We start from the raw sequence: 25,024 nt of genomic DNA on the forward strand, positions 1-25,024 counted from the left end.
TCATGAGGTAACTTGGCTTCCGTTTCAGTTCTAACGTCATCAAACTGTGGGTACGTGACGTGAGGTAGCCTGGCTTCCATTTCAGTTCTTACGTCATCAAACTGCGGGTACGTGGCACGAAGTAACTTGGCTTCCATTTCAGTTCTTACGTCATCAAACTGTGGGTACGTGGCGCGAGGTAACTTGGCTTCCGTTTCAGTCTGCCCAGCTGGCCAGGGAGAGGCCTGGGGCAATCCTGTGCCGTGAATATTACAATCTATACAGGTACGTCATTATTCTTCCAATGTTCCCATATATTCAAATTAACTGCATTTCAGTAACTATACAATACTATACAAGCACGTATATGTGTCGTACGTTCGCATGATGTCGCCTGGTTTTATAATTAAAAATTTTTAACTGTTTAGTTTGTTTTTATTGTAAATTGTTGGTCACGGTGTCCCTAATGATTGAGGTATTTTACTCTTAAGAATTGTATCCCTTAAAGTTTGGATTTCGATATTTTTACTGCAATTGCTCAGTAAAGTGTCCTTTTGTTCCGCCGTGACATTGCTACGTGCAGCCAGAGCACCAGGGTTGTTCGTGTTTAACAGATCATGTTACGGCGCGTGGCTGTATTTATGGCGGCAGTGGCATCTGCCATTTACGGCTGCCGAACCGTGACCATTGATCTGCCTAACAAGTCATAAAATGACATAAACAGATGGTCTATAAACGTCTTTTGTCTGAACTTTCAAGTCATAGTTACTTTAATGTACGATGCGGCATGATAAAATCTCATGTTGGGGGGGGGGGGGCGACTGGAAGTTTCAAAAGCTGCAGTTGAACAGAATTTGCTGAAGATTAAGGTCATGTGTTAGGCTGTACTTCAGGGTCACGCCCCAGATTCCGATACAGTTGACTGTAAAACGATCACGAGCGAGAAATATAATAGTGTCGTCTGATCCTCAAAGTGAAACGTTTGTACCAGTGCTTCTCACCATGAACTCATAGATAAAGAAAGAAAATGAGATGGATATGATATGTTACCCTTTCTTTGCAGGTTGCATAAGACGCTTAATAGTTTCTATCCACATAAATAACATATAACAATACAATATAGACTAAAGGTACGAAACAGTTTTAACATCAAAATATGCAGATTTTGTAAATAAGAGAGAGGTATGTGTATCTCATTTCGAATGTATGCTTTCAGTGTCATACTTTAGCAATGCTTTACAGCATAGGAGGAGGTTTTTTTCTCCATAGTTTCATCAAGATTAGTGTACAGATGGGCTTGGGCTTCCAGATGTCGAAAATATTCAAAAGCGATGAAAGGGTGGTGACACATTTCGTATGTGGACACAGTTTGGTGCTCTACATACTGACCACATGAGAACTATTTCAACGGTGCCATTCATGAAGGTCAGGCCGGCTCACCAGTTTCCTTTTGCGAGCTGCCCTTTTGGCCCTGTCTGTCATTGGTGAGTGGATCCTTCCACAAGGGCACAGGGGACGCACTCATGTGAAGAAATGTAGCCTGGTCACCAGACTCTCCCATGGCTGTGGTTTCCCTAACCTGGCATTTAGTCAACCGTGGTTTGGCCGAGATCTCTTCGGGGCAGAAGGGGCTTTCCGCCGCCGGGGCAATCTTTGGCAACCGGTAGTCATTATACGCGGTATGAGTTTAATTGGCCAATAAAACGTCAGCCGCGTACAACAAACACCGGGTTCATCAGATTCCCCAGGCGGGAGAACGCTTCGTCAGTCCCGAAGAAAGCTTGTCCTAAGATAGCCCGGCCTAACCGCGATAGACTGGATGCCAGGGCTAGGAATTCGAACCTCGGCATTAGAAGCTTCTGTCCCCGCCTGGTTAACTAAGCCCACTAGGTGATTCTTTTGGCTGCCTGAAATCCTTTAACAGCCACTGGGACTCCCTAGAGGCCTTGTAAGGGGAGGGGGAGAACATTTCGTTGGGAGCATGTAGGCCGTGGTGCCGAGAGGCCATCCTGTAACTGCGCTGGTAATAGACTAGATTCCAGGTTAGAGGACATGTTGTAACTAGATACTGGGACAGACAGTTCATGACATTGTCAGAGTATGTTCACTTGGAGCTACGTGTGACATTTCGCGTCTGCATTGGTACAGATAGCCCTTTCATCAGAAGACTGACGCGCTGGTGCCTGGCATTTTAGGCCTTTATACTTGTGCCCTTTTGCTCGAAAATTCTTTATAATAAATAATGATGAATTCCAGGTTAGATGAAATGTTGAAACTGGACCCTGGGTTAGACAGTCCATGGCTTTGTAAGTGTTTATTCACATGGAACTACGTGTAGAAGTTCGCGTCTGCATAAACACAGATGGTCTTTTCATCGTAGACAGCCGACGTTTTGGTGTCTGGCATTTTAGGCCTTAATACTGGTGCCCTTTTGCTCAAAACGCCTTTACAATATATGATGATAAATTCTAAATTAGAGGACGTGTTGAAACAAGACCCTAGGACAGACAGTCCATGACATTGCCTGTGTATATTCACTTGGACCTACGAGTAGAATTTCGCGTCTGCATAAACACAGATGGTCCTTTCATCGCAGACAGCCGAAGCTTTGCTGTCTGGCATTATAGGCCTTTATACTAGGGCCCTTTTGCTGGAAATTTCTTTGCACTGTGCCACATGTGACACTACATATACATGAAGCCACCAGCTGAAGCTATTGGCACTGATACTTCCCTATCAAATGACATGGGAGTTAAAGTGGAATTAAAATGAAATATCCATTTTCAGCAGCACTGATTCCACGTTCCAGGCGTGTTAACTACCTTCAAGTTTAGAGTATCAACCATTTAAAACAGGGCGCAATGTAAAATGTACAGGTCTCTTGTCATCTTGGATATTACATTTACTATTACTAATAGAAAGACATTATAGGAGTCCAGTCTAACAAAAAAAAAAACATATTTCCGTTCTTACAGTGGCGTAAATCCACGAGAAAAGACGACGGATACAGGAGAAATATCACGCCCTCTAGCGAATAAAGGCGCGGGTGCAGTCAACAAGCTCACCCTAACGTACACCAAAAACAAAGTAAGTCTTATGAAAAGCTTAAGAACTTCTTCAAACCATTGTGATATAAAGATATTCTTAAGCCTCTCTCATCTAATCAACTCCAGCATATATTGTAGAGCAATTTCTCCTCTGGATAATAAAGTTCTTGGTACACAACCGAGTGTTTCGACTACCTGACGTTTGGGTGACCGCCTGTCACCTTCCTCAGGGCAATACTATAAATGGCTCTTCTTCACACTGCAGATAGGTGTCACTGCTAAAGTGTAAAGAATACGGCCTCAAAGCTAAATTGACTCAGTTTGGAAAAACACTTGATTGTGTAAAATAACTTTGTTTTCAAATGACTTTGCCAATCTGATAAAACTGTTCAGGAGTGTCTTCTCTTCTCTGTAGAACAAGATGGCAGACTGTGTTCCCGTGAAGTTTACACTGAGGGGAAAGACAAGCGGAGAAGTTTTTGTTCTGGGATCATGGGACGACTGGAGTCAGAAGACGAAACTAGAAGAGAGGTAACGATTTTAAGACTTCTTTTTCCCTTGCTTATCAGAACATGAAATTTGACTACGTTGTTACCCAACTTAGTCACACACTAAAATACGTCAGTTTACATACTGGCAACATGTATGTTTATATACTAATCAAAAGCAAAAGTAATAATACTTACATGGCTCACGTCCCCCAAGAAACAAAAATACTAAGTTTATAACAATGACAAAAATTGTACTGATTGCTTGACAACCTCCAAGCAGTTTAAGGCCGTTCAAACATGCTGAATTAGATACTTATTGTTAAAAGTGTATAGTAGTTATCGTAGAACAGAAATTATAGTACATACTTCTAGATGACATTCTTGTATACATATAAAGTATGCATACAATCTATCGTTTGCGTTAGAACTTAAGACTGGTCCGACCCATATTTTGGGTTACACAGATCCTCCTATGTAATGATATAACGGTATATCTTTTAGCGAGGACACACTTGAGAACAGCACGTGGATGACCCTGCCGTGCGGCTACTATGAATACAAGTTCAAAATCAACGACCACTGGATCCACGACAAGACACAGGTAAACAACGATCATACCGTCTCAAAAAGCCTGAAAGTAAAGTAAATTTGAATGTCTTGAAACATTTAGCATTGTAATACTAAAATGTAAAACAGACATAATTCTCCATGCATACGCCGATTAAGGTTAGACATCCAGGTAAAACGATACGCCAAGTACAGTTACTCAAGCTTGATATGACTATTCTTCATGCATAGTTTGTTCTGTTACACAATGTTAGTATCAAATTTAGGTAGAAACAAATGATACTTCATTTTGTAGCTGTAGATAACTAATGCTATAGAGATAAACTAGAACACAGAAGAAGAACTTTATTGCACGACTATTGTAGCAGGTACAAAGTACACAAGATATTGAATGAGGGGCAAATAAGCTTAAACTTGTACTGACAAAACTGGTTTCAGAACAGTTAAGGTAGGGATTTAAACTCATGACAACGGTGTTCCCTTTCTTACTAAAACGGCAGTCAAGCAGAATATACGGCATGCATATTGATCAAACCTTTACATGATTTTACACACATATATGTTTCTGTACTTTACCTTCATCACAGCCAACGGTGCTGAACAGGTTCAAGACGCTAAACAACTTCGTCAACGTCGTGAAAAATCCTGGAGTCGTAGTCAGTGACACAAGTGACCAGGCTGCAAATACTGTTAATGACAAGCTTGGGGATCGCGCAGGCAGTCAAGAGAAACAAGAACATCCACAATATACAGAGAAGGTTTTGACGTCGATTTTAAAGCCAGAAAAACTTGCTACAATTGAAAAACAAGAAGGCGACGAAGATCCAGCTCTCAATATAGATCCCCTTAAAGACATAGAGGTTGAATCAGAACAACACTTCGAACATGTGGTCGACATGCCACAAGAGAGTCTTGTAGATTTGGAACAGGTTTCGTCGATAGAAATAAAACCTTTTGGATCAAGTCAGCAAAGCATGGAAGAAGAGAAGGTGCCTGAACCATGCGTGACGCCAGCTAGAGATGACATCAAAACCATCACGGTGGAGCTGGAAAACGAAGGTGGAAGTACAACTAACCCCGATATTAGCGAGAACGTTGAAACTAATAGTACGTCATCGAAAGGATCAGAAGAAGTTGTGACAAAAACAGCACAGGATGAAGATACAGTTGACTTACCCGTGATGATTGAAAGTTCAGAAGAGACTTCAGTCAAAGCGTCACCAATTGAAGAAGCACATGGCACGTCTGAAGTAGACGTTGTTGACATGGGAATAGATACATCTACTGAAGAAGAGAAAAGTAGTCCATCTATTTGTGAAACGATACATCTTTTGGAAGACACACCTGTGAAAGATAAGCTTGAGAAGGAAGCAGAAGACGCTACAGTCCACAAATCAACTTATATTGGAGGAGACAAGGTTACAACCGAACGAAAACTGCAGCAAGAAGTCGCTAGTTATCTTGCAAAAGACGAAGAAACTCAGAAATCAGAAGTGGTTGCAACCAAAGAATCAGAGATAGTAGATAGAAATATTCAACCAGCGCTTCAAGAAGAGCAACTTGAGAAGGTTGCATCGAATACCATAGACAAAGGTACAGACGAAACAGTGCCCCAAAAAGAGACACACACAAAGACTGACATAGGCAGTCCAGAAAGAGAAGCAAACGAAAATCTGGCAGTTGAGCTTGCCTCCAAAGAAGCAACCCACAAGGAAGACGATATCAGCAAGGCTGTTCCAGACAGCATCGGAAAGGTAGCAGACGATACTGACAAGGTGCTCAAGGAGATGATACTCAAAGAAGAGGAGAGGGCACCTCTTCCACCTCAACCCGAGCCAGTGGTCGAAATAGTCCAACCGGTATCTCAAAAAGAGCATCCCCTAAAAGAGACACACACAAAGACTGTCATAGGCAGTATGGAAGGAGAGGCAAACGAAAATATGGCAGAAGAGGTTGCTTTAAATGAAATAACCCACAAGGATGACGATGTCAGCAAGCCTGTCGAAAAGGTAGCAGACGATACTGACAGAAAAGTACAGATAAAGAAAGCTAGATCTGATGAAGCTGACAAGGTGCTCAAGGAGATGATACTCAAAGAAGAGGAGAGGGCACCTCTGCCACCTCAACCAGAGCCAGTGGTGGAAATAGTCCAACCGGTATCTCAAAAAGAGCATCCTGGTAAGACAATCGAAGAAACATGGCTTTCAGGAGAGACACCTGCAACAAATGCGGCCGTAGGTGGTCCAGACAAAGAGGTAAACGAACCTGTGGTAGAAAAACACTCTCAGAAGGAAAGACCCGGTATACCTATCAAAGAAGACAGGGAGAAAGTAGAGGAGACCGTTTCCCACAAAACCGAAAAATTCGATCAGAAGTTTATTCAAGACATCCCCGGGCTAATAAAGGCAGATATAGTATCTGATGAAGTACCACCAAAACAAAATGACGCTGCAATCGTCGACGACCTGAAAAAAGATGTTCCACCTCAATATGAGACAGCCACCAAACGCAGTTGTGAGACAACACTTCAGCCGACGGAGCACAAGGCGATTGATGAAACAGAACCACCAAAAGAAGCAGTTAACAATGTTGAAATCATGGTAGATGGTGTAGTTCAACAAATCACCACAACAGCCATTCAAGAAGCTGGTGAAGATGTCAGCAAAACAAGTCCTCAGCAAGGGACAGTGGAAACTGATGCTATGAACGACATGGCGGCAACAACCAGAAAGAAACTCACTGAAGCCACGGATGATCAAGACGTAGGCAAGAAGGCCGTTCTCAATGAGTTTAACAAAGGTGAGGTAGAAAAAGATGTGGACAATGTCATCATAGCTGAAACGCCTCAACAGCCTACACAAGACGTAATGGAGGAGGTTCTTCAAGACAAAGCGAAGGAGGAAGTCGAAGTTACTCCACAAAACACATCTCCGGAAGGGAGAGCCAAAATACCTCTTAATCAAACAGAAGCTGAGCAAGGGAAATCTGATCAGGATGTCGCAGATGAGTTAAAGGAGTCAGCCGCGGAAGTTGTTCTCCCTCAAGTAGATACCAAAGCTGTCCCAGCCGACACTAACAAGGCGGAGGTTGTTACCGAAATGTTACAGGAGAAAGAAAAAGACGAGACGCCAAAAGTCGTCGACGTTGAAATGACAACCAAAAGTACGCTGGATGCAACGGCAAATATCCCTGATACGACGGACTCAGATAAACCAAGAAAAACACTCGACAAGACTAGGATTGAAATAGAACCTCAGCAAGAAGACGATGTTGTCCTAGAAAACACGCGTAAGGAAAAAGCTCCTCCGAAAGATGACACTACTAAAGAAGCAGTCAGCAAAATTAAAAAGGAAACAGAAAAATCTTCGTACAAAGTGGCACCCAAGGAGGTAACGACAGATACGGTTGTCAAGGAATACGTGGATAATGAAGCAGACAGGGGAGACAAAGTAGTGAAGGAAGCAGATAAAACCGTAAAACCGGAGGTCGAAGAAGATGCCCAAAACAGGGTGGGTAAAACAGCAATTGAAACTGCTCCAAGACAAGAAATAGCTGAGAAAGCAACATTTGACAAGACAAGGAACAACGAAGACAAGGATGCTATCAAAGAAGAACCACAGGTAGAAAAGACAAATGTAGATGTCCCGAAAGAGCAGAAAACTGACAAACCCAAAGTTCACATCGAAAGGCACCCCGTAGAAGAGGGTGATAGCAAAGTAGACAACCTAGAGGCTGAAATAAAACCACAGGAAGTGTGTACTGTCACCGAGCAAACAATAGTTAAGCCTCTGACCGAGGTAGAGAGAGAAACAGGCAAGCCGTGGCAAGCAGTGGACAAGACTGACAAACATATTCCACCACCACAAGAGACGAAGAAGGCACAAGATCAAAAAGACGCAAAATTAAAAGAATCAAAGAAAGATAGCCGAGAGGAACCAGTGACTGAGGGTGCTGATATACCGGTTCATCTGCAGACAGAGAAACAAGAGAAGCCCCAAACCCCAGCTACACCAGAATCCATGGAGGACATGAAGAAGAAAGAAGGTCCAACATCTCGCCTTTCCTTTTGGAAGAAAGATAAGTCTACAAGCGAGAAGGATGACAAGTCTAAACCTGAAAAAAAGAAGAAGGAAGAAAAACCTACAACTGAAAAACAGAAGTCTGCCACTGAGAAGGAGAAGAGGCCTAAAAGTGAAGAACTCTGGACAGAGAAACAAGAGAAGCCCAAAACTCCAGCTTTACCCGAATCTACAAAGAAGACGGAAGGTCCGACATCGCGTCTTGCCTTCTGGAAGAAAGATAAGCCCACATCTGAGAAGAAGGAAAAGTCTAAGCCGGAGAAAAAGCCTTCAAGTGAAGAATTATCGACTGAGAAGCCCCAAACTCCAGCTATACCAGAATCAGCTGACGAAACAAAGAACACAGAAGGCCCAACATCACGTTTCGCCTTCTGGAAGAAGAAGGATAAGTCTACAGAAAAGGAGCCGAGTGAAAAGGCTTCAATCGAGAAGAAGGAGAAACCTGCAACTGAAGAGCCCACAACTGAGAAGGATAAAGCGAAAACAAGGTATAATGAGCTGGACTCAAATACCCCTTTCTGTTTCCTCTTGCTGTCCGTCATTTTTGTCACTCTCTGGTGGTTTATACTGATCTATTCGCTTATTTACTAGGGTATTATGTTAAGTTACTTACTAATAAGACAAAACGTTATGCAAAAGTTTGGAATGAATAAGCATGGTCAATTTTGACTTTGGCTTGCTTACATAATGATTATAGGAAAGCTTCTGCCCTAGCAGTTATAAGAATATAATTATTGATTACAGTAAGCGCTTTAATTTAGGTATGAATTTGTGATGAATTAAATTTTAGTAAGCGCTTTTGCAATAATGATAGTACGGGTATTTGCTATATTGATTGAAAAAATCGTCTATTTTACAAGTCCATTATTTCTTTGATACGTCGCAAGAGAGAAATCGAGTGTCGTTTGATTGAAAGGGCCTTCTACTTATTATATAATAACCGGCTTAAGAAATGTGTATTAAAGTTCGATCTTTGCTTCGTTGGAATAAAAGGAGCTGATTATTGGTGGCATGTCTTGTTTTCTCGACTTTGATAGTTTCATCAGTAATTTGTATTAAAATAGGAAACAAAATCTTTAGTTGGAGTTATGCATACAATTAAAGTGATGCAATATAATCATATTACAACAGGTGCAAAAATAATGAGTTCTGTCAATCTAACTTGCCAAATAACAACACCAACAACTGTATTTTAAATTTAAGCAAGGTTTTAAAAAAGCACCTTATTTCCAACTTAAAACATTTTGCTGCTTTAGAGAATTTTGTTGACGTAAATCGCGACTTGTAACAGCTCAAGAAATCTTCAAGACCACCGCAAGTAACATCTTGAATCTCGGATGAAACAATTTTTGTCTTCAAGAAAGTCTTAAACCGAACGCTTAAGGTCAGTGAATTTAATTTTTGTCGTTAGTCATGTAGTTTGTAGACAAGAAATATGGCAGAAATGGTAGTCTTAAAACATCCTAAAGGTGTCCATCGCCATTTGATACATGGACTACAACAAAGTTTGACGAACAAAATAATTTGCGTTTGTTATTAATATGTGAAAGATCCAGGACACTTATACTAGTTCATTCAGAACATATCTCTGCGATGAATTTAGTTACACCTCATTATGTAGGTGCAAAGCTGACTTATTTCTTGATCATATTAATCTGGATGAATGAATTCTAACTCTTTAACATCCGTGTAACCATCGCGCCATGTTGATGATGATGATGATGAACGGGTTTCGTTTTCTTCTCCAGCGATGACGTCACCGATGACGTCACCAAGCCGCAAGGTTTCCTGGGAATATTACGATGCTGTAGATGCTTCTGACGCCACAGCTAGGAAAACTAGGTAAGCAATCGTAATTTTTGTCACACCTCTGCGTTTTTTTCTAATTTTGATATAATCTCCTTATGATATTCGAATTTTTTACCAAAAAAACTTCTAATCTGTTGTTTTCTTTCCTTTTTTTCCAGCGACATTTGTGCAGATAAAGAACAGACCGCAAGCACCTCTTCGAAGATTGATTTTATTGCATTGTTACGAGAATCGATTGAAGTCTTTTCTTCTCTCCATATATCTATATCTTCAAGCTGAAGTATGATCACTACAATGGAGGGAGCAAGAAGCAAAGAAACAAGACGCAATAAAAGAAAACATTTTATTAGACAGAAAAAAAGTTAAAATTGCGGAACGAGCCTTACATAAACATTTGTAGCAACGAAGTAAAGCATGAATTTTACCAGATTAAAGAATATTCTAATCTCAATTTAGGTTTATACTGATTTTGTCGCACACTATACAAACACCCTTAAATTGATATAATTTTTGTTAAAAGCTATTGAACTCTAAATGATAATGATACTTTTGATTTCTTGGCTTAAAGATATGATCTCCCCCGCTGTATGCCATTCAAATAAAAACAAAACTACACTAACACTCTTTGACAATCCTTTATTTTTGTCCCTAAGATGAAATATTGAAAACAGCAAAACGAAAAGTGTCATTCCACTATTTCTTTCGGGCGCAAACCAAGAAAACTCAATATTTTTATCACAAAATAACATGCACACCGTTTTGACAATCCTTGTTATGCAAGGTTGTGTCATAACATAATGTCATTAATATCATCATAACAGGTTCATTTTCTAATAAAATGAGTTGAAATTTTGCACAATTTTAAAAGCACATACCTTGTATCTTCAACTCAGTCACTCATCTAAGCCTAAAACATGAATTGAGATATTTCGGTCTGATTTGTGCCAAATGTCAACTCATTTCATACAAAAATGAGCCTGCTATGATACTAAAACATTACGTTCTAACTAACCTTCGTACATGAAAACTGGTCTCTACCCTTCTGTCTAAACAAGCTGAATGAATGCTGACATGAGCAATACGATGATTGGTGTGGCTGTCACGTGACTGGAGGCGCTGACGTCACAATTAAACTGGATGTTGAGGAGATACAACTCGTATATCATGGAGCCTAACGTCCAGCCTGTGGGGGGCACAAGGAGATATGATTGTATTAGCCTGGAAAAATTGCCCGATGAAATAAAGACTGTCGGCGAAATAGTTCTCAGAAGAAACGAGGGAATATATGTTCTACAACTATGAACTCTGGTACATGAGACAACCAATCAATCAATCAATCAATCAATCAATCAATCAATCAATCAATCAATCAAACAAAACATTTCACCTATTGTTCAAAAAGGATTGAGGCCGTTGAGGCAGTGGTTGCAATCCGCTGTGTCTAGGGTAGGGTATTGCAAGGCTGAGGCCATTTCTCCCCTCCACTGCCTTTTGCCTCTCCAACCAAAGTCATGTACCCATTTGTACACCTGGGTGGAGTCAGTAACGTCGTGCCTTTCCCAAGGACACAAGATCGGCGACAGGACAAAATTCGAACGCCCTGCCGTTACGCCAAAAGAACCCACACAAAAAATGATTTAAGGATGTGAAGTACACAACGAAAAAAGTAGCATCCACACTCACCAGTCCCGACGCCGTTGATTTCGTTTGTGATGAAGACCTTGTCGCCTGCCACGGTGTCAATCTTGTACCCATCCCCCAGTAGAGCCGCGATGTAGTGTCCCGACACGCAGTAGTTTTGGGCATAGTCTCCAAACTCAGCCTCGGCCTCAGCGTACGGGCGGCTGCAAAATAGGTCGGTCCTTGCCTGGATGTTGTCTATAGTAGTGAAACCACCTGAATGACCGTGGAATGAAGAAAAAGGAGAAAAAGCTTAAACTTGCATATCTTGGAAGTAGTTCACGTCTACAAATGATTATTCTTAATTATGAAATTTAGTTTCAATATCACGGGATGATAGAGTAGACATGCTAGTATCAGTGGTACTTATGAAGGTGGTACTTATGAAGTATAGCTGTAAAACATGGCTGAAATCATAATTCACAAAAACTGCCTACATCACAGAGGGTAACGTCATTCCCGTTACTTGAACGCGTTCAAACAATGCTAGATGCTGTGGCATATTTACACGTCTGCGCAAAGCACCTTACAACGCGCTCGAATGTGAGAATGTCTACGCAAGGCAAGTTCTTAGAACGCGTTCGAATGTGTGCACGTTAGATCGCAAAATAGAACGCGTTCGAATGTCAGCACAAAGCATGTTCCTAGAATGCGTTCTAATGTGTGCACGTCAGCACAAATCACATTCCTAGAACGCATTCGAATTTGTGCACGTCAGCGTTCTTAGAACGCGTTCGAATGTTGGAAGAATTTACGTCATCTGTTCGAAAAGCAGAACCTACCGTCTCGTGGAATGGCGCCGATAGCGGACGAGGTGAAGTAGAGGGCGGCAGTGCCGTAGAACACTGTGCCCCCCACCGGAGGTTGGTACACGCCGACGATGCCACACGGTTCGGTGTAGCACGTGTCGTCCAGAACCAATAACTGCCTCACTAGCGCACCGCACTGCTGGTTAGCGTTCCCAGTTCCTAAAATAAAAGTATAACCATATCTGACAAGAACTACAGTAGTATTAAATGGTGTACGAAAATAGGAATATTCCATAGGGAAGAGACTGAGGATATTTAGAATTCCCTGGTAACATTGGTTTGAATCAAGGATATTCTTTAGTCTCTGGTTGCTCCAGTTGTATCTTACAGTTTTGCAAGCTAATGTATACAGGTCTAAATACGAACCATGCTTGTTACCTCTAATGTGATATGATGTATTCTACAACGCTGTGATTTTTCACCTTGTATTTTGGCGGTCCTATTTTCTCCAACATCTTCCGTGACGTTGAATCCCGCTAAGTCACATGGGTTGTCGATGTAGGCTGAAACATGAATGTTAATAGATAATCAACTACGAACAAACAAGAACACAAACATCCAGATACACCGAAAACAAACCGTATGTACTCGGAGAGAACAATCCAATTGAGTGGATTGCAATTGTATAGAAAGTTACCGTTTTTGTCCGGTGCCCGGTCGTACAGAAGTTGGTACAGTTGCAGCCTGAACTGGTCTTGTCCAAACTTCAGGAAACTGTTGGTGTACAGGTCGTACCGATTACCCGCAATGCTTAGCGGGAACAGGTTGGCGAAGATTTGTCCTTCCGGGGCAAAGGTGATCTGAGTTGACGCCCCTCCTAAATCCAAGGCACCCACCGTCTCCTGGTCACTAAGGCAAACGGAGAATAAGATAGTCATACAGTCAAACCTGGTGGGCAACCACCAGGCGCAGGAAACCACAAACAGTCACAAGCCACATTAAAACAGTCCTGTCTATCTTTACCACCCTGTCCTGAGCAACCAACTGTCCTCTGCAACCATTTTTCATCGGTCCGTTGAATAAACTAGTTCACGGTTGCTACTACGCATGTGCAGTGTCAAAGGTGAAGGCCCCCGAGACTTAAACAAAACCCGTCGGGGCGTTGTTATGCAAATCTAGAGAATGTCGAGACGAGCACTGTTTACAAGCCTGGGGGCTTCACCTTTGACACTGCACATGCGTAGTAGCAACCATGAACTAGCTTATGGTTGCTGAATCCAGGTTTGACTGTATTTGGTTTGTAAAGTGCTAATCTTACTTGTATAGAATTTTTCAAGATACAATTTCTGGCAGGTCCAAGACTTACAGAACGTTACAAAATACAGAGACCCTTGGAGAAGTAGAGTGATAAATTGATCAGATGATTGTTTATATTCAACTGTTAGCTATAGTCAGTTGGCAGTTCACTGTGTGCACAATATGTGCCATTCAAATTGGAAGATGAGTTAAGAAGTGTTTTCAATTGAATGCTATGCCAATGCTATGTCAAACCCAATGAACTGTTATTTTTTGTGCAATTCAGCCAACGAAACAAACAGCTGTAACGAACCAGATACCAAATAATGATAGATAGAAGGTGTGCCTCGCCCCTTTGCCCCTACCAGGCTCCACGGGTCGCTGGAAAAAAAGGAGAAATTGACCAAATAAACGGATAACGTGCCAGAGAAGCCAAGTAGTCCGCTATAGAAGTTACAGTTTGCGACCCCTGGATAGCCGACTCCCTTAGCATACTATTCACTCTATTTGGCCAATTTTTACCCTTTTCCCAACAATCCGCGGGGCCTGGTAGAGGCTACCTTGCCCGAGTAGAGCTCGCAATATGTTAGATGGTGAAAGTCTCCGTGTATGCCGCTGTGAAACCATTTCCACCGACCTGTTTGAGTCGAATATGCCCTTCAGAAAGTTGACTGTGATCCAGCCGAAAACGCCTTCTTCTTCTCCCGAGATGACCTTGGCCCAGCCACGCTCGAACTTGAACGGGTTCCGACTGGAATCTTCGAACAGCTCGTTGATTTGGTCGAAGATGGTGTCAACATCATCCGGCTCCAGCAGTCGCATTCCTGTTAAAGGCAATCCAAGCAATATTAGGGCCAGAAAATTGGATTTTGACAGTCAATTTATTTAATCATTTCTATACATGATTGGTTCAAAAAACACTATCACAATGTAAAGCGACGACCATGATACGAAAATATGACGTCGTTGTGATGTGAGAACTCGCTGAAAATCGTCACCTGGGCTCGCAAAACTAAGGAAATCATCGTACGGCACGTTTTGCGCGCTTTTAAAATGCTGAAAGTATGAAGTTACTACGCAAATGTGCTAAATAATGTCGGTCAATGTCACTACCATAAAGACTTCAGCATAATATTGCTTTGCTTGCCATTAACTGTGAGAAGAGTTCGTTCTTTTGACAACAGTATGACCCAAAAGTTGTGGATGGATCTTTCTTATATACAGATGTGTAGGTGTCGGTAAGACAAAGAAGTTTGATTGAATATCTAGCTCGATTTCATCTAGCATCTTTATTTCAAGTCATAATGACGTAACTACTCACCTGCCGTGGCTTTCAAGTAAACCGGTGTACTGTCCTGCAGTTCCTCTGGCACCACCGCGGCGGCGCTGTTTAGCAGCACTACAAGGTCACTCTTCACCGACTCCGGGTTAGTGACGTAAGAGCTGATTCCTGGCTTCACCTGCGCATAAACAAAACAAAGCGCCTATAAATCTAGCTGTGCAACTAGTAAACACACACACACAGACACACACAGACTCACACACACACACACACACACACAAACACCACACACACACACACACACACACGCACACACACACACACACACACACACATACACACACACACAAACACCACAAACACACTCACGCACACTCACACACACACACACACCGTCACATATACACACATTCACACATACATTATACAAATACACACACATACACACGCACATACATTCGACACGTTTTACTTTTACCCTTTGGGTTCCCGTAACCGTCATTTCAGTCATGTCAGCAGTCTTGGTCGGCAGATTGTTATGATCCCATCTGTAGACGTGGACTTTACTACTAGAACTGCCCGCGTCGAAGATGACGCCATAGCGGTAGTCATCGGCGGCGCGCCCGACTCTTGCCGAAGCACGTTCGACTCTTGCCGAAGCACGCCCGACCCTTGCCGAAGAGACGACGACAATACCGCCGAGACAAATCCAAAGGAGGAAGCAGACTCGAAGCATGGTTCACTTCTTCAATGCAACGCTGAAATCCACGTTTTTAGAAGCCTGGTAAAGCTGAAAGTATATGGAACCAACGTTTTTAGAAGCCTGGTATCCCTATTTGGCTGAGTAAGAGCTATTGACCACCCAAAACAAAATCTAACTAACAAACCAAGAACAAGATGCGGCATACCTCTTGGTTGTGTGGGGAGAAAACCAAAGCAGAGACCCAGAGTGTTTCTGCTAAAAAGACTGACGGGTGACCGTTAATTAAAGAGCCACACCCGTTGCTATGCAAACACACGTTTCAAAGGGTACCGAGTCATGTTCATGAAGCGATGAAAGTACCTGTCACGAGTAGCAAATAGAAGGTGGACCGAGGCAGGCGAATAGTTCAGTGTGTCTGATGAAACGCAATACTACTGTAAGTTGTTGTTATGTACAGTTGGTTCTGCTTGCACGATTTTACACTGGAAGTATTATACGTGGGTACTGTAGCCTACTCTCCAAGCAGAAACTGAAACGTAAAAAAAAAGTGTTTCAAAATTTTATCCAGTTGCTTGAGCAACTATTTTTGGCGTATCTTACTACCTGTATGTCTAAACTTCATCAAAGCACACCCTGTACATATTGGTATCGCCTAAAGATCTACCAGGGCGACAATGTAGGGGTTCTAAAACTGTGCCGAGTCAACAAATCAGTATTTGTTTACGTATGGTTGCTGAACATACTGTTTATGCAGGAGTTGGCCTACTCGGGTTTTGTTGTTCTTGCCTCCTAGATCCTAGCCTGGAAACCATCCCGTCGGGAGCTCCCCGGTTTCTCTACGGAGCTGGGAGTGATGCCCGCCCGCCCAGACAGCTTAGCCCGCTCGAGGGTGGGTTTACGGCCTTGGATTAAATTAGGTCGCTCCCGATGGTGGCGGCGTGATTACGATGGCTGCGAAACTACGGTTGCTTCGAAAGAACACAGGCTGACAGAAGCGGTCAATATAGCACAGTGGGCCCAGTAAAACACACCTAATGCTAGGGTCACATTTCCGGCCAAGCCGGGGCTGTATTCCTGACAAATTCTATACGGCTGTTCTCCAGACATACCCTTGGCCTTGGATAGGTCCTACAGCGGCTTCAGACTCCCAGTTGAAGACCATCCCACTATATCAGGGGGGTGCCAAAATCCACAAGGTAGAGAAAGACCATTTATTTCAACTAATTCAGCAAATACAGAGTCTATCCCATCACAATCACTCCTATATTGCCCAGATTTCACCCCAAAAAACATACCAAAAAAGGATTTTCAATGGTTTCAACCCTGTTTCTTACTTGGGGTCTCTCATCGTGGGGTCTAGTCGCAGGCGCGATCCCTTTAGTCTCCCCTTAATAGCAAACTTCAGTTAGCCTCAGAAGCCTTATGGCGTAACATACAGACGAAGCCACTAAATTGCACCCCGGATAAACGCACATTCCATTTAATTGCGCCAAATCCCAAAATCCAAAACCAGGTTTTTACTGAAGACAACAGGCTGCATATCCTGCATAGAAGGACCCCTACTCTTATAGATAAGCGTGGTGGGTTCTTTTACGTGCTCGATTTTTGGCTCCCCTCAAGCACAAACATTTAGCGTCCTTTCCGAGGAACGTCCCTAAAGCACGCGTCACAAAGAAGAAATTCAGCTCGGCCGACGTGTTGGCGAGCTTCAAATGTGAATTTTCGGCCGAAGTACAGCCGACGTCCTGTCGATTACGCCGGGCTTCGGGCAATTTTTAGAAATAAAAGTTGATCCAAATATTGGCCTTTTACCAGGTTAGTCGATTCTGACTTCGGCCATATCCAAGAGATGGTACCACCTCATGGGGGATTTTTAGTTTTTAGTGTTCGACGGACGTCACCCGAGATTTTCATTGGAAAATACTGTCGACGCTCGGGCAATTTTGAAATTCGGCGAGCTTCGGGCGATCTACAAATTCGACCGACGCTTGCATGAATTGTGACGCCGGCTTAACCGTCGGAGTGAAATACTTCAGGTATAATCGAATTTCTAACCCAATCTCTTGAAAACGCGGGATGGAGTTGTCGCGTGAGAACGCCACGTGTGCTTGACACAGCTTAGCTTGCTTGTTTTATCTGCTCTCGACATGTCCCCGTGGCGCAAGCGGTAACGCGACCCCACTGCTTCGCCATCTGGGCCCGAGTTCGATCCTAAGAGTCGACTCCTGGGCTGGGACATGTTGTAAGGATTGCATTTGTCATTATAAATGGTGGCGTAAAGCCGGTGGCCCTGTGTATGAGGGAGCTTTAGGCATACGCGTGAAACCTCTATAACTCACTGACTAGATGAAACTATGGTGATTGCACTCTGTCTATTCTTTATGGTTATAATGCCAAGTTTCATGCTTTTACCATAAGTTGCACAATCCTTGTACCGATCGCCTGGACTATGATATTAACTGCGCCTGAGCGGTCTACCAGGGTGAACTCTCTACACCTGCCAACCGTGAAATCAGGATTCGTTGACCTAAGGTGGCAGAACAAAACCTATTTATGCAGGAGTTGGCCTACTTATGCTAGGATCACATTTCCAATCCGAGGCCCAACCGGGTAGTCATTGGGAACGAAAAGTATGATATAATAGACAATAAAAACACAAAACGTACCTAAAATCATTTAAGAGCATAGCTTGTGCAAATTTATGGACTTACACTTTGATTTTTCGTTTCCGCAAACAGCCCGGCCGGGCCCCGGCTAGGAAATGTGACCCTAGCATAAAGCCCCCTCTCACGGGACCCACGGCTCGCTGGCGGCGTCGCTGCGGCCGATCGAATTGACAAAGCACTAAACGAATTTCATTGAGAAAAAACGATTCTTTAAAAAGCTTTGTGTGTTTTGTTGTCTTTTTGGTCATACTTGTACGTTTTGAATGATATTCCCATTATAAAGCCAAGGGTAAAACAAATCATGTTTAGGACGCAGCGACGCTGCCAGCGTGCCGCGGTTCCAGTGAGAGGGGGGCTTAAGGTGGCTGAGCAAAGTCAGTTCATGCAGGAGTTGGCCTACTTTAATAGGTTTTGTTGTTTTAGCCTCCTCGGTTTATGCAGAAGTGAAGGAGCTGACCGCGGATGGCACCCGGGCAAGCTGACAATACAAGGAACGCAAACATGCCAGATACTTTCACTCACACAAATTATAAGCAAACATGAATATAATAGACAGGTTTATTGAAAGAAAAAGACAACTTCAATTTTGAGCTGAATTGTGAAAAAAAATTACTCAACTTCATACGATTCTATTGTATATCGTTGTTTGATTGACATGTACGCTTGACAACATCTTCGTTTAAGAGAATAGTCCGGATTTTCTTCGTTGTCTAAAGACAAAATTACCTGGACTTAGTAAAACTTTTTGTTCTCGAGGCCATATGCAACGTTTTTGTTTATCTTAACTCACGGAATTTTAGCTAGTTTCGTGTATTAGTAGGGTAAATAGATACTAAGTAGTCTTAACAAAACCATGAATTACACCAACAGCATTTAGCAATTCAAAATATTTTCAAAGTTGCCATATTATACGTTGGCTTACATTGATTTTATATATAAGTGGGTCATTAGAGTACAAATCTAAAAGTTCCTTCTTTTTCTATCTTTCCTCTTTCTTCCTTTTTGTGGTTACCATTTGCTGCTTCTCCAGCATCTTAAAGGAAACCCAAGCAATATGAGGGCCAGAAAATTGGATTTTGAAAGTCAATCTATTTAGTCACTTCTATACATGATTAGTTCAAACAGCACTCTCACAATGTATAGCAACGTCCATCATGAAAACAATGACATCGTTGTGATGTGAGAACTTACTGAAAATTTTGGCCGGATTTTTTGTAGGCTCGTGAAACTAAGGGGATCATCGTACCGCACGATTTTGCGTGGTTTTAAAATGCTCAATGTATCAAGTTATTACGCAAATGTGCTTAACAATGATAGTAAATGGCACTACCATTAAGATTTCAGTATTTTTTATTTCTATTTTTTGGGCCCTAATATTGCTTTTTTCTCAATCTCAAAGTCTCCTCTTCCATTCCATCTTCTTTGTGGTCAACATTTTCTACTTCTTTAGGAACATTTTTCCCGCTGCAAAGATGTCGCTGGCGTCTATGCCGTCACTGAGGTCAATGCCCTTGCTTTTGTGCTTGCCGCCCTTGTGACCTTTGCTCCCTCCTCCCGCCATGTTGGCCAGCGCCTTGACGTCCTCCATTCCGAACCCGTCACTCAAATCGAACCTGGGGAAACAAGATGGCGGCAACACGAAGGTCAAACTATGACATACTAGTAATCTAACATGATTGATCATGAGACTGCAAAAGTACAGAAACGTCCGTAAGATGTTCTGCAATTCTATTAAAAGATTATGACTAACAAAAGTAAGATGGTGGCTATATGAAGAGGAAGGTCAAAATTCAAACGTTCTAAAACGACAAAGACTGAGAGTAAAGCATGACAGGAACACACAATGAATGAAGTTAAATCCATTGTTTTTGCGTACTACATGTTTTTGCATTTTCTGCAGCAACATTGAAATCATTTAGTCGGTTCAAGATCGAAAGTTCAAGAATCAACTGACATAATTCAACTTTATTGAGACTGACAAAGTACAGAAACTTTCATATAACGTTAGTCTCCACATTTCTACAGTTTATTTCTGACAAGTCAACAATAAAAAGAACACTATCTTAATTTAACTTCAAAGTCTTCAAACTTCTGGTGCAAGTTTCTGGAGAAGCTCTATTGAATTGTCCTGCAGGTAAACTACGATGTATATTCAGCGACTAGCTTGTTCAATCCTGGAATCCATCCTATTTCAACCCCAGTTCGCTCCTTTGAAAGAGAAGCTAGCAGATCTAGAGATATTCCTAGTTGAACAAAAGTGATAAAGCAGAATTTTTCCTTACTTGGGTTTAGATTTGTGGTGCTTGGACCCGCCCCCTCCCTTGTTCCCGAGCAGCATGCCCCCCAGCCCGGCCAGCGCCCCCATCTTCAGCCCGCCCATGCCGCCCTTCTTGTGCTTCTTCTTCTTGTGCCCCCCTCCCCCCATCCCTCCCAGCGCGCCCTTCCCGAGGAACTTCAGCATGCCCTTATCCACACCGCCTCCGCCAGTCTTAGACATCACGCTCAGAGCCTGGAAAAATTCGGGAACAATTTCATTAGATTGATTAATCATAGGAAACTGAGCTTTCAACTAGTTTGTACTGGTAGTTATAACGTTTGTCATTGCGACCATTGGAAGATCTGCGAGAGATCTACATCCCTTTATCCATAGTGCTACTACCCGTCTTGGACATCAAGCGAGCTAGCCTGGAAGGTTTGCATGAAAATTCCTTGCTTTCTTTGTTGATCTTATCAGACCTCTATAATCATAAGTGATTCATAACGTTACAAGTAGACCTCACTACTCTACCAGGGGTCGTTCCTCCATGCAATTAATAATCAACAGTAGTACATGTAACGATGTAATTAAATAACTCCATACGCTAACTTGAATTAATCGCTTCGGTATTATACACCATCACCAAATATGTGCAAAAACAAATATGAAAATAACACAATACTGAACAGGAATAGCTGGGCTATTGTTTTCCCGATAGACATTGTGTTTGATCATGTTCCCACACAGTAAGAAAACAAAAACAAAGCCATCTTCATGTTCAAATGACCAATCGCTCTGAACATGTGACTTTATGAACAAGTGACGTCAGTGGTTTAACAAAGAAACGTTTAGGGGAGGCTACCGTCATACTGGCAGTTGAACGGTTGATAAAATGGCATTCAATATAGTTTGTCACAATGCAAATGAGGTCAAAAGATAGAAAAAACGAAAGTTCTGCTGCAGTACCAAATTAGGTACCAGGGGCCCTTCGTCTTGCCAACACCTACCCACATTCCAAATATCATCATAATCCATTGAGAGGTTCTTGAGTTATGCTGACTACAATAATCCGGAAACACAAACAGACAGACAGACACATACACACACACACACACACACACACACACACACACACACACACAGACACACACACAGGCACACAGACACACCCAAAATTATATCTCCATTTTTCATGGAGATAAAAAGTGAAACCGTTTCATAAATTTTACGCAGAGCTGCTAAAAACCCTTACTGTGCCCATGGGTCCCATCTTGTCCAGCATCCCGAACTTCTCTAGAACAGCGACGTTCTGCGGCTGGGATAGGTACTCCAGGTGGTTGGATACCCCGTGTGGATCCTCGACTTCATCGTCTAATGAAAATAAAAAATAAATTTGATAATATGATATATGGAATGTTGTATATATATATGCTACGAATAAAATATGATTCTAAGAGATATTCACCTTTCTTTAATTCTGCCAAACGCTGTGTTTATATCAAATGTCAATTGGAGTTGGATAAGCTGCGAGAACATTTCTCTTATTGGTGACATACATTGGAGGATCAACCCCTCAATGTTATCGATTTTAAGGCGACAAGATTAAAACAGCGAAATACAAAACCTTCTTTGGTCTATGCCACCACCAGCCCTTCCTTTATACTGCGTCCATAGTTGATAAATGTTAGTAGATAACGACGACAATGATCATGATATTTGTAATTGTGATAACAATGATAATAATTCATGATATCAAAATTAGCAGTAATAATAATTTTTATCATGGTTATTGTTAAAATGAGATATTGTCTCACCTCCCCACTGTGCCGTTCTACTGTCGTCATAGTTATCATGGTCTCCTAAACAACGACAACGACACATCTTATTTATTCATCTATTTATGTATAATGTATTATCAAATTGTTCATCACTTTTGTTCGCTCTTTGAAACAGTACGAGGTATTTGAACTGTGCGAAATAAGCATGATAGAAAATCATAGAATAGAGAAAGAAAACTATTTAAAAGGCAAAGTCAAAATAATCAAGTAACTGAGAAGATACATTGTGGACGTAATGTTATAGCATAAAACAGGCGGTTCAAAATGTGAAACATACATGTATATACAGTACATGATATAAACGTACTACTATCTGCTGGAGAAAAATCTCTGAATTCGCGATTTGTTAATGTACATATAATACCAGGTAGCGAAGCTATGAACGGTAACAGCTCTTTCGGCTACAAGCTTAGCTTGTTAGTCTGCCAAATCACGAGCATCAACAACAGCAAATGTTCTGCGTGCACTTACGCCCCCTGTTGGCTTTCCCCAGAATGCCAGACAGCTGCGCCAGATTCCCTAGTACAGCCTGCTCCTCCGGACTGGCCTGCTTCATGACTTGGTCGGGAAAAAGTTACAAAAAAGGGACTATTAGCAACGTTTATGATATAGCTAGCAATGGTGTTGAAAAGATCATTTCCCCAACAAAACCAGTTTACTTTGTAGGTGAAAGGAAACGAATACAGCAACTCTGCACTACATATTCATCTATAATCATCAACGACTTTATCACTCGATAATTGTAAAACATATAACATATGGCAATTTGTACTACTGCACAAATTTCTAGGGAACTTATTTACTGTACAAATCAGAAGTGGGACTTGATCAATCGGAAGGAATACTGGTATATGTTCAGTCTATGTAAGGATACCCATAGGTCATCAACATGTTATAGGAATAAATAAGTAACAATCCAAAGTGACTAGATGATGCAGATGTGATGACTATTGCAGGTTTGGATTTATGTTTTGTATCACAGTTTTTATGACAGGAAGGTTATGTAACCAACTGTTGGTTTCACTGTGACGTGTTGTTCCTCCCTACCCACAGAGGCAAACAGCCACTAAACAGGCTGAATCTCCGACAAGGAGGTCTTTAAGACAATTCATTCATTCTTAAGACTAAAATTCACACCCATATGTAAAGTATTCGTAGTAGCTTTGATGGCAATATGTTTTTATCCTATTTCAATACATGCACTTTATTAACTGGCTATGCATCTTGTCTTTAGCAGTGTTTGCAAATACCCAAAAGACAGAGTTAGGAAACAACAAATAAAGTGAAGTTGAATAGGTATTTCAGATCTGTCAAAGAAATACATGTGATTGTTGCTATTGCTCTGCAATTCAAATGCCACGTTTTGTACCGATATAATGTTTCTAATGTATATGTCATACATTTTTGTGTGAAGAAAGAGATTTTGTCCCATTCTTTCAGATACAAGCCTATCCAACTCATTAAGCTTTAGACTAAATGTTTGCGACCATTGTGATGCATGAGTCATTCAAACAAGTTCTGATTGTCAACAATGTAGACAACGTCTATTATGCATCTATCAATGCAATCTAGGGCACCCTTTCTAGAGATTATAACCTCACTTAGTTTACTTGGTGTATAACTCAACCAATCAGAGCGTGCAAACAAACAGAAAAGTTTCCTCTTTAGTAAGTTACCTTTTTAATGTATATAAGCGCATGATAATTTTTTTAAATCTGGTCCATTGGAATATTTTTTAACATACTTCTGTAAGAGATCTAATGTAATTCAGGTGTGTCGTTCAGACATACCTGCAATGTTGATTTCAGAATAAAGATTGATTGTAAGTTCTTGCTACCCTTGGAGGCACACACGAATGAAAAGCTACGTGCTATATGAAGCCCATACTTAAGATATGTGCATGCGTCAGTATAGCCTAGTATGCATCCTATTCCATTACTGAATCTCTTCTCCGATCGCTTTTTTGTTGAATATCGTCTGGCACCCATTGATCTGGGCCTGGCATTTGAATATGTGCCCAAAAGTAAGATATATTCGACAGAGAAGCAACCAGTGGTCTGAACCGGAACTAGAACAGGATGGATATCAAGATAGCGTCAGTAGTCTGTGTATACGTTGTATCTTTATGTATAACCGGTGTAACCACCTTTCGTCGTTACACACCAGATTCGAATACAAGGTACATCAAACTCCAGACCTTGTTTAACGCTGTCTAGTGAGGATGCTCCAAATGTACTTGGTGACAACGTTTTTTTATTCTACGAAAGTTGTCGAAAAACACCGAGTTTTTGAACGCCTTAATTCTGGGTACTTGTACCTACTTTCTGGGAATTCTTCGTCCTCGCTGTCGGAAGAGTCGCTACCGCTCCCACTGCCACTTCCACTGCCTTCGTTGCCAAAGAACGCCATGTTCGATTGTTCGAAAAGAGAATTGATACACTGTCAATGTGGCAAATGATGGCGTGCTGTCTGTTGTGTGTTTGTCTACACCTGGCGTCGTCACAGGTAAAAGGTAAACGCCCTTAAGCGTGGGTTAAACCATTGAGACAGGTGTAGGGGGTAGACATACTTTTTAAAACAT

General features: G+C 41.8%; 3 protein-coding genes and 1 long non-coding RNA gene across 4 annotated transcripts; 1 reads left to right on the plus strand and 3 right to left on the minus strand.

Moving 5' to 3' along the window:
• Nucleotides 1-119: 119 nt before the first annotated feature.
• On the plus strand, nucleotides 120-10,591 carry LOC136424259 (enolase-phosphatase E1-like). The gene is made up of 7 exons (XM_066412789.1): nucleotides 120-264; nucleotides 2,955-3,066; nucleotides 3,442-3,557; nucleotides 4,019-4,118; nucleotides 4,672-8,651; nucleotides 9,912-10,005; nucleotides 10,131-10,591. Exons 3-6 carry the CDS (start codon nucleotides 3,448-3,450, stop codon nucleotides 9,982-9,984), a joined length of 4,263 nt encoding a protein of 1,420 aa, XP_066268886.1. The 5' UTR covers nucleotides 120-264; nucleotides 2,955-3,066; nucleotides 3,442-3,447; the 3' UTR covers nucleotides 9,985-10,005; nucleotides 10,131-10,591.
• LOC136424593 (ectonucleoside triphosphate diphosphohydrolase 8-like) lies at nucleotides 10,589-12,830 on the minus strand. The gene is made up of 4 exons (XM_066413209.1): nucleotides 12,824-12,830; nucleotides 12,435-12,620; nucleotides 11,656-11,868; nucleotides 10,589-11,155 (listed from the first exon to the last, which is right to left on the minus strand). The coding sequence occupies exons 1-4, from the start codon at nucleotides 12,828-12,830 to the stop codon at nucleotides 11,019-11,021; spliced, it is 543 nt and encodes a 180-aa protein (XP_066269306.1). The 3' UTR covers nucleotides 10,589-11,018.
• A 66-nt stretch (nucleotides 12,831-12,896) lies between these two features.
• On the minus strand, nucleotides 12,897-14,518 carry LOC136424481 (uncharacterized). The gene is made up of 3 exons (XR_010753895.1): nucleotides 14,335-14,518; nucleotides 13,099-13,310; nucleotides 12,897-12,964 (listed from the first exon to the last, which is right to left on the minus strand). It is a non-coding gene; the product is annotated as an uncharacterized lncRNA (long non-coding RNA).
• A 4,374-nt stretch (nucleotides 14,519-18,892) lies between these two features.
• LOC136424235 (uncharacterized) lies at nucleotides 18,893-24,969 on the minus strand. Its single transcript, XM_066412767.1, has 6 exons — nucleotides 24,765-24,969; nucleotides 22,915-23,001; nucleotides 22,420-22,464; nucleotides 21,858-21,976; nucleotides 20,631-20,857; nucleotides 18,893-19,961 (listed from the first exon to the last, which is right to left on the minus strand). Exons 1-6 carry the CDS (start codon nucleotides 24,850-24,852, stop codon nucleotides 19,787-19,789), a joined length of 741 nt encoding a protein of 246 aa, XP_066268864.1. The 5' UTR covers nucleotides 24,853-24,969; the 3' UTR covers nucleotides 18,893-19,786.
• Nucleotides 24,970-25,024: the final 55 nt, after the last annotated feature.

This window comes from Branchiostoma lanceolatum, chromosome 18 (assembly GCF_035083965.1).
Source record: "Branchiostoma lanceolatum isolate klBraLanc5 chromosome 18, klBraLanc5.hap2, whole genome shotgun sequence".
Lineage (NCBI taxonomy): Eukaryota > Metazoa > Chordata > Leptocardii > Amphioxiformes > Branchiostomatidae > Branchiostoma > Branchiostoma lanceolatum.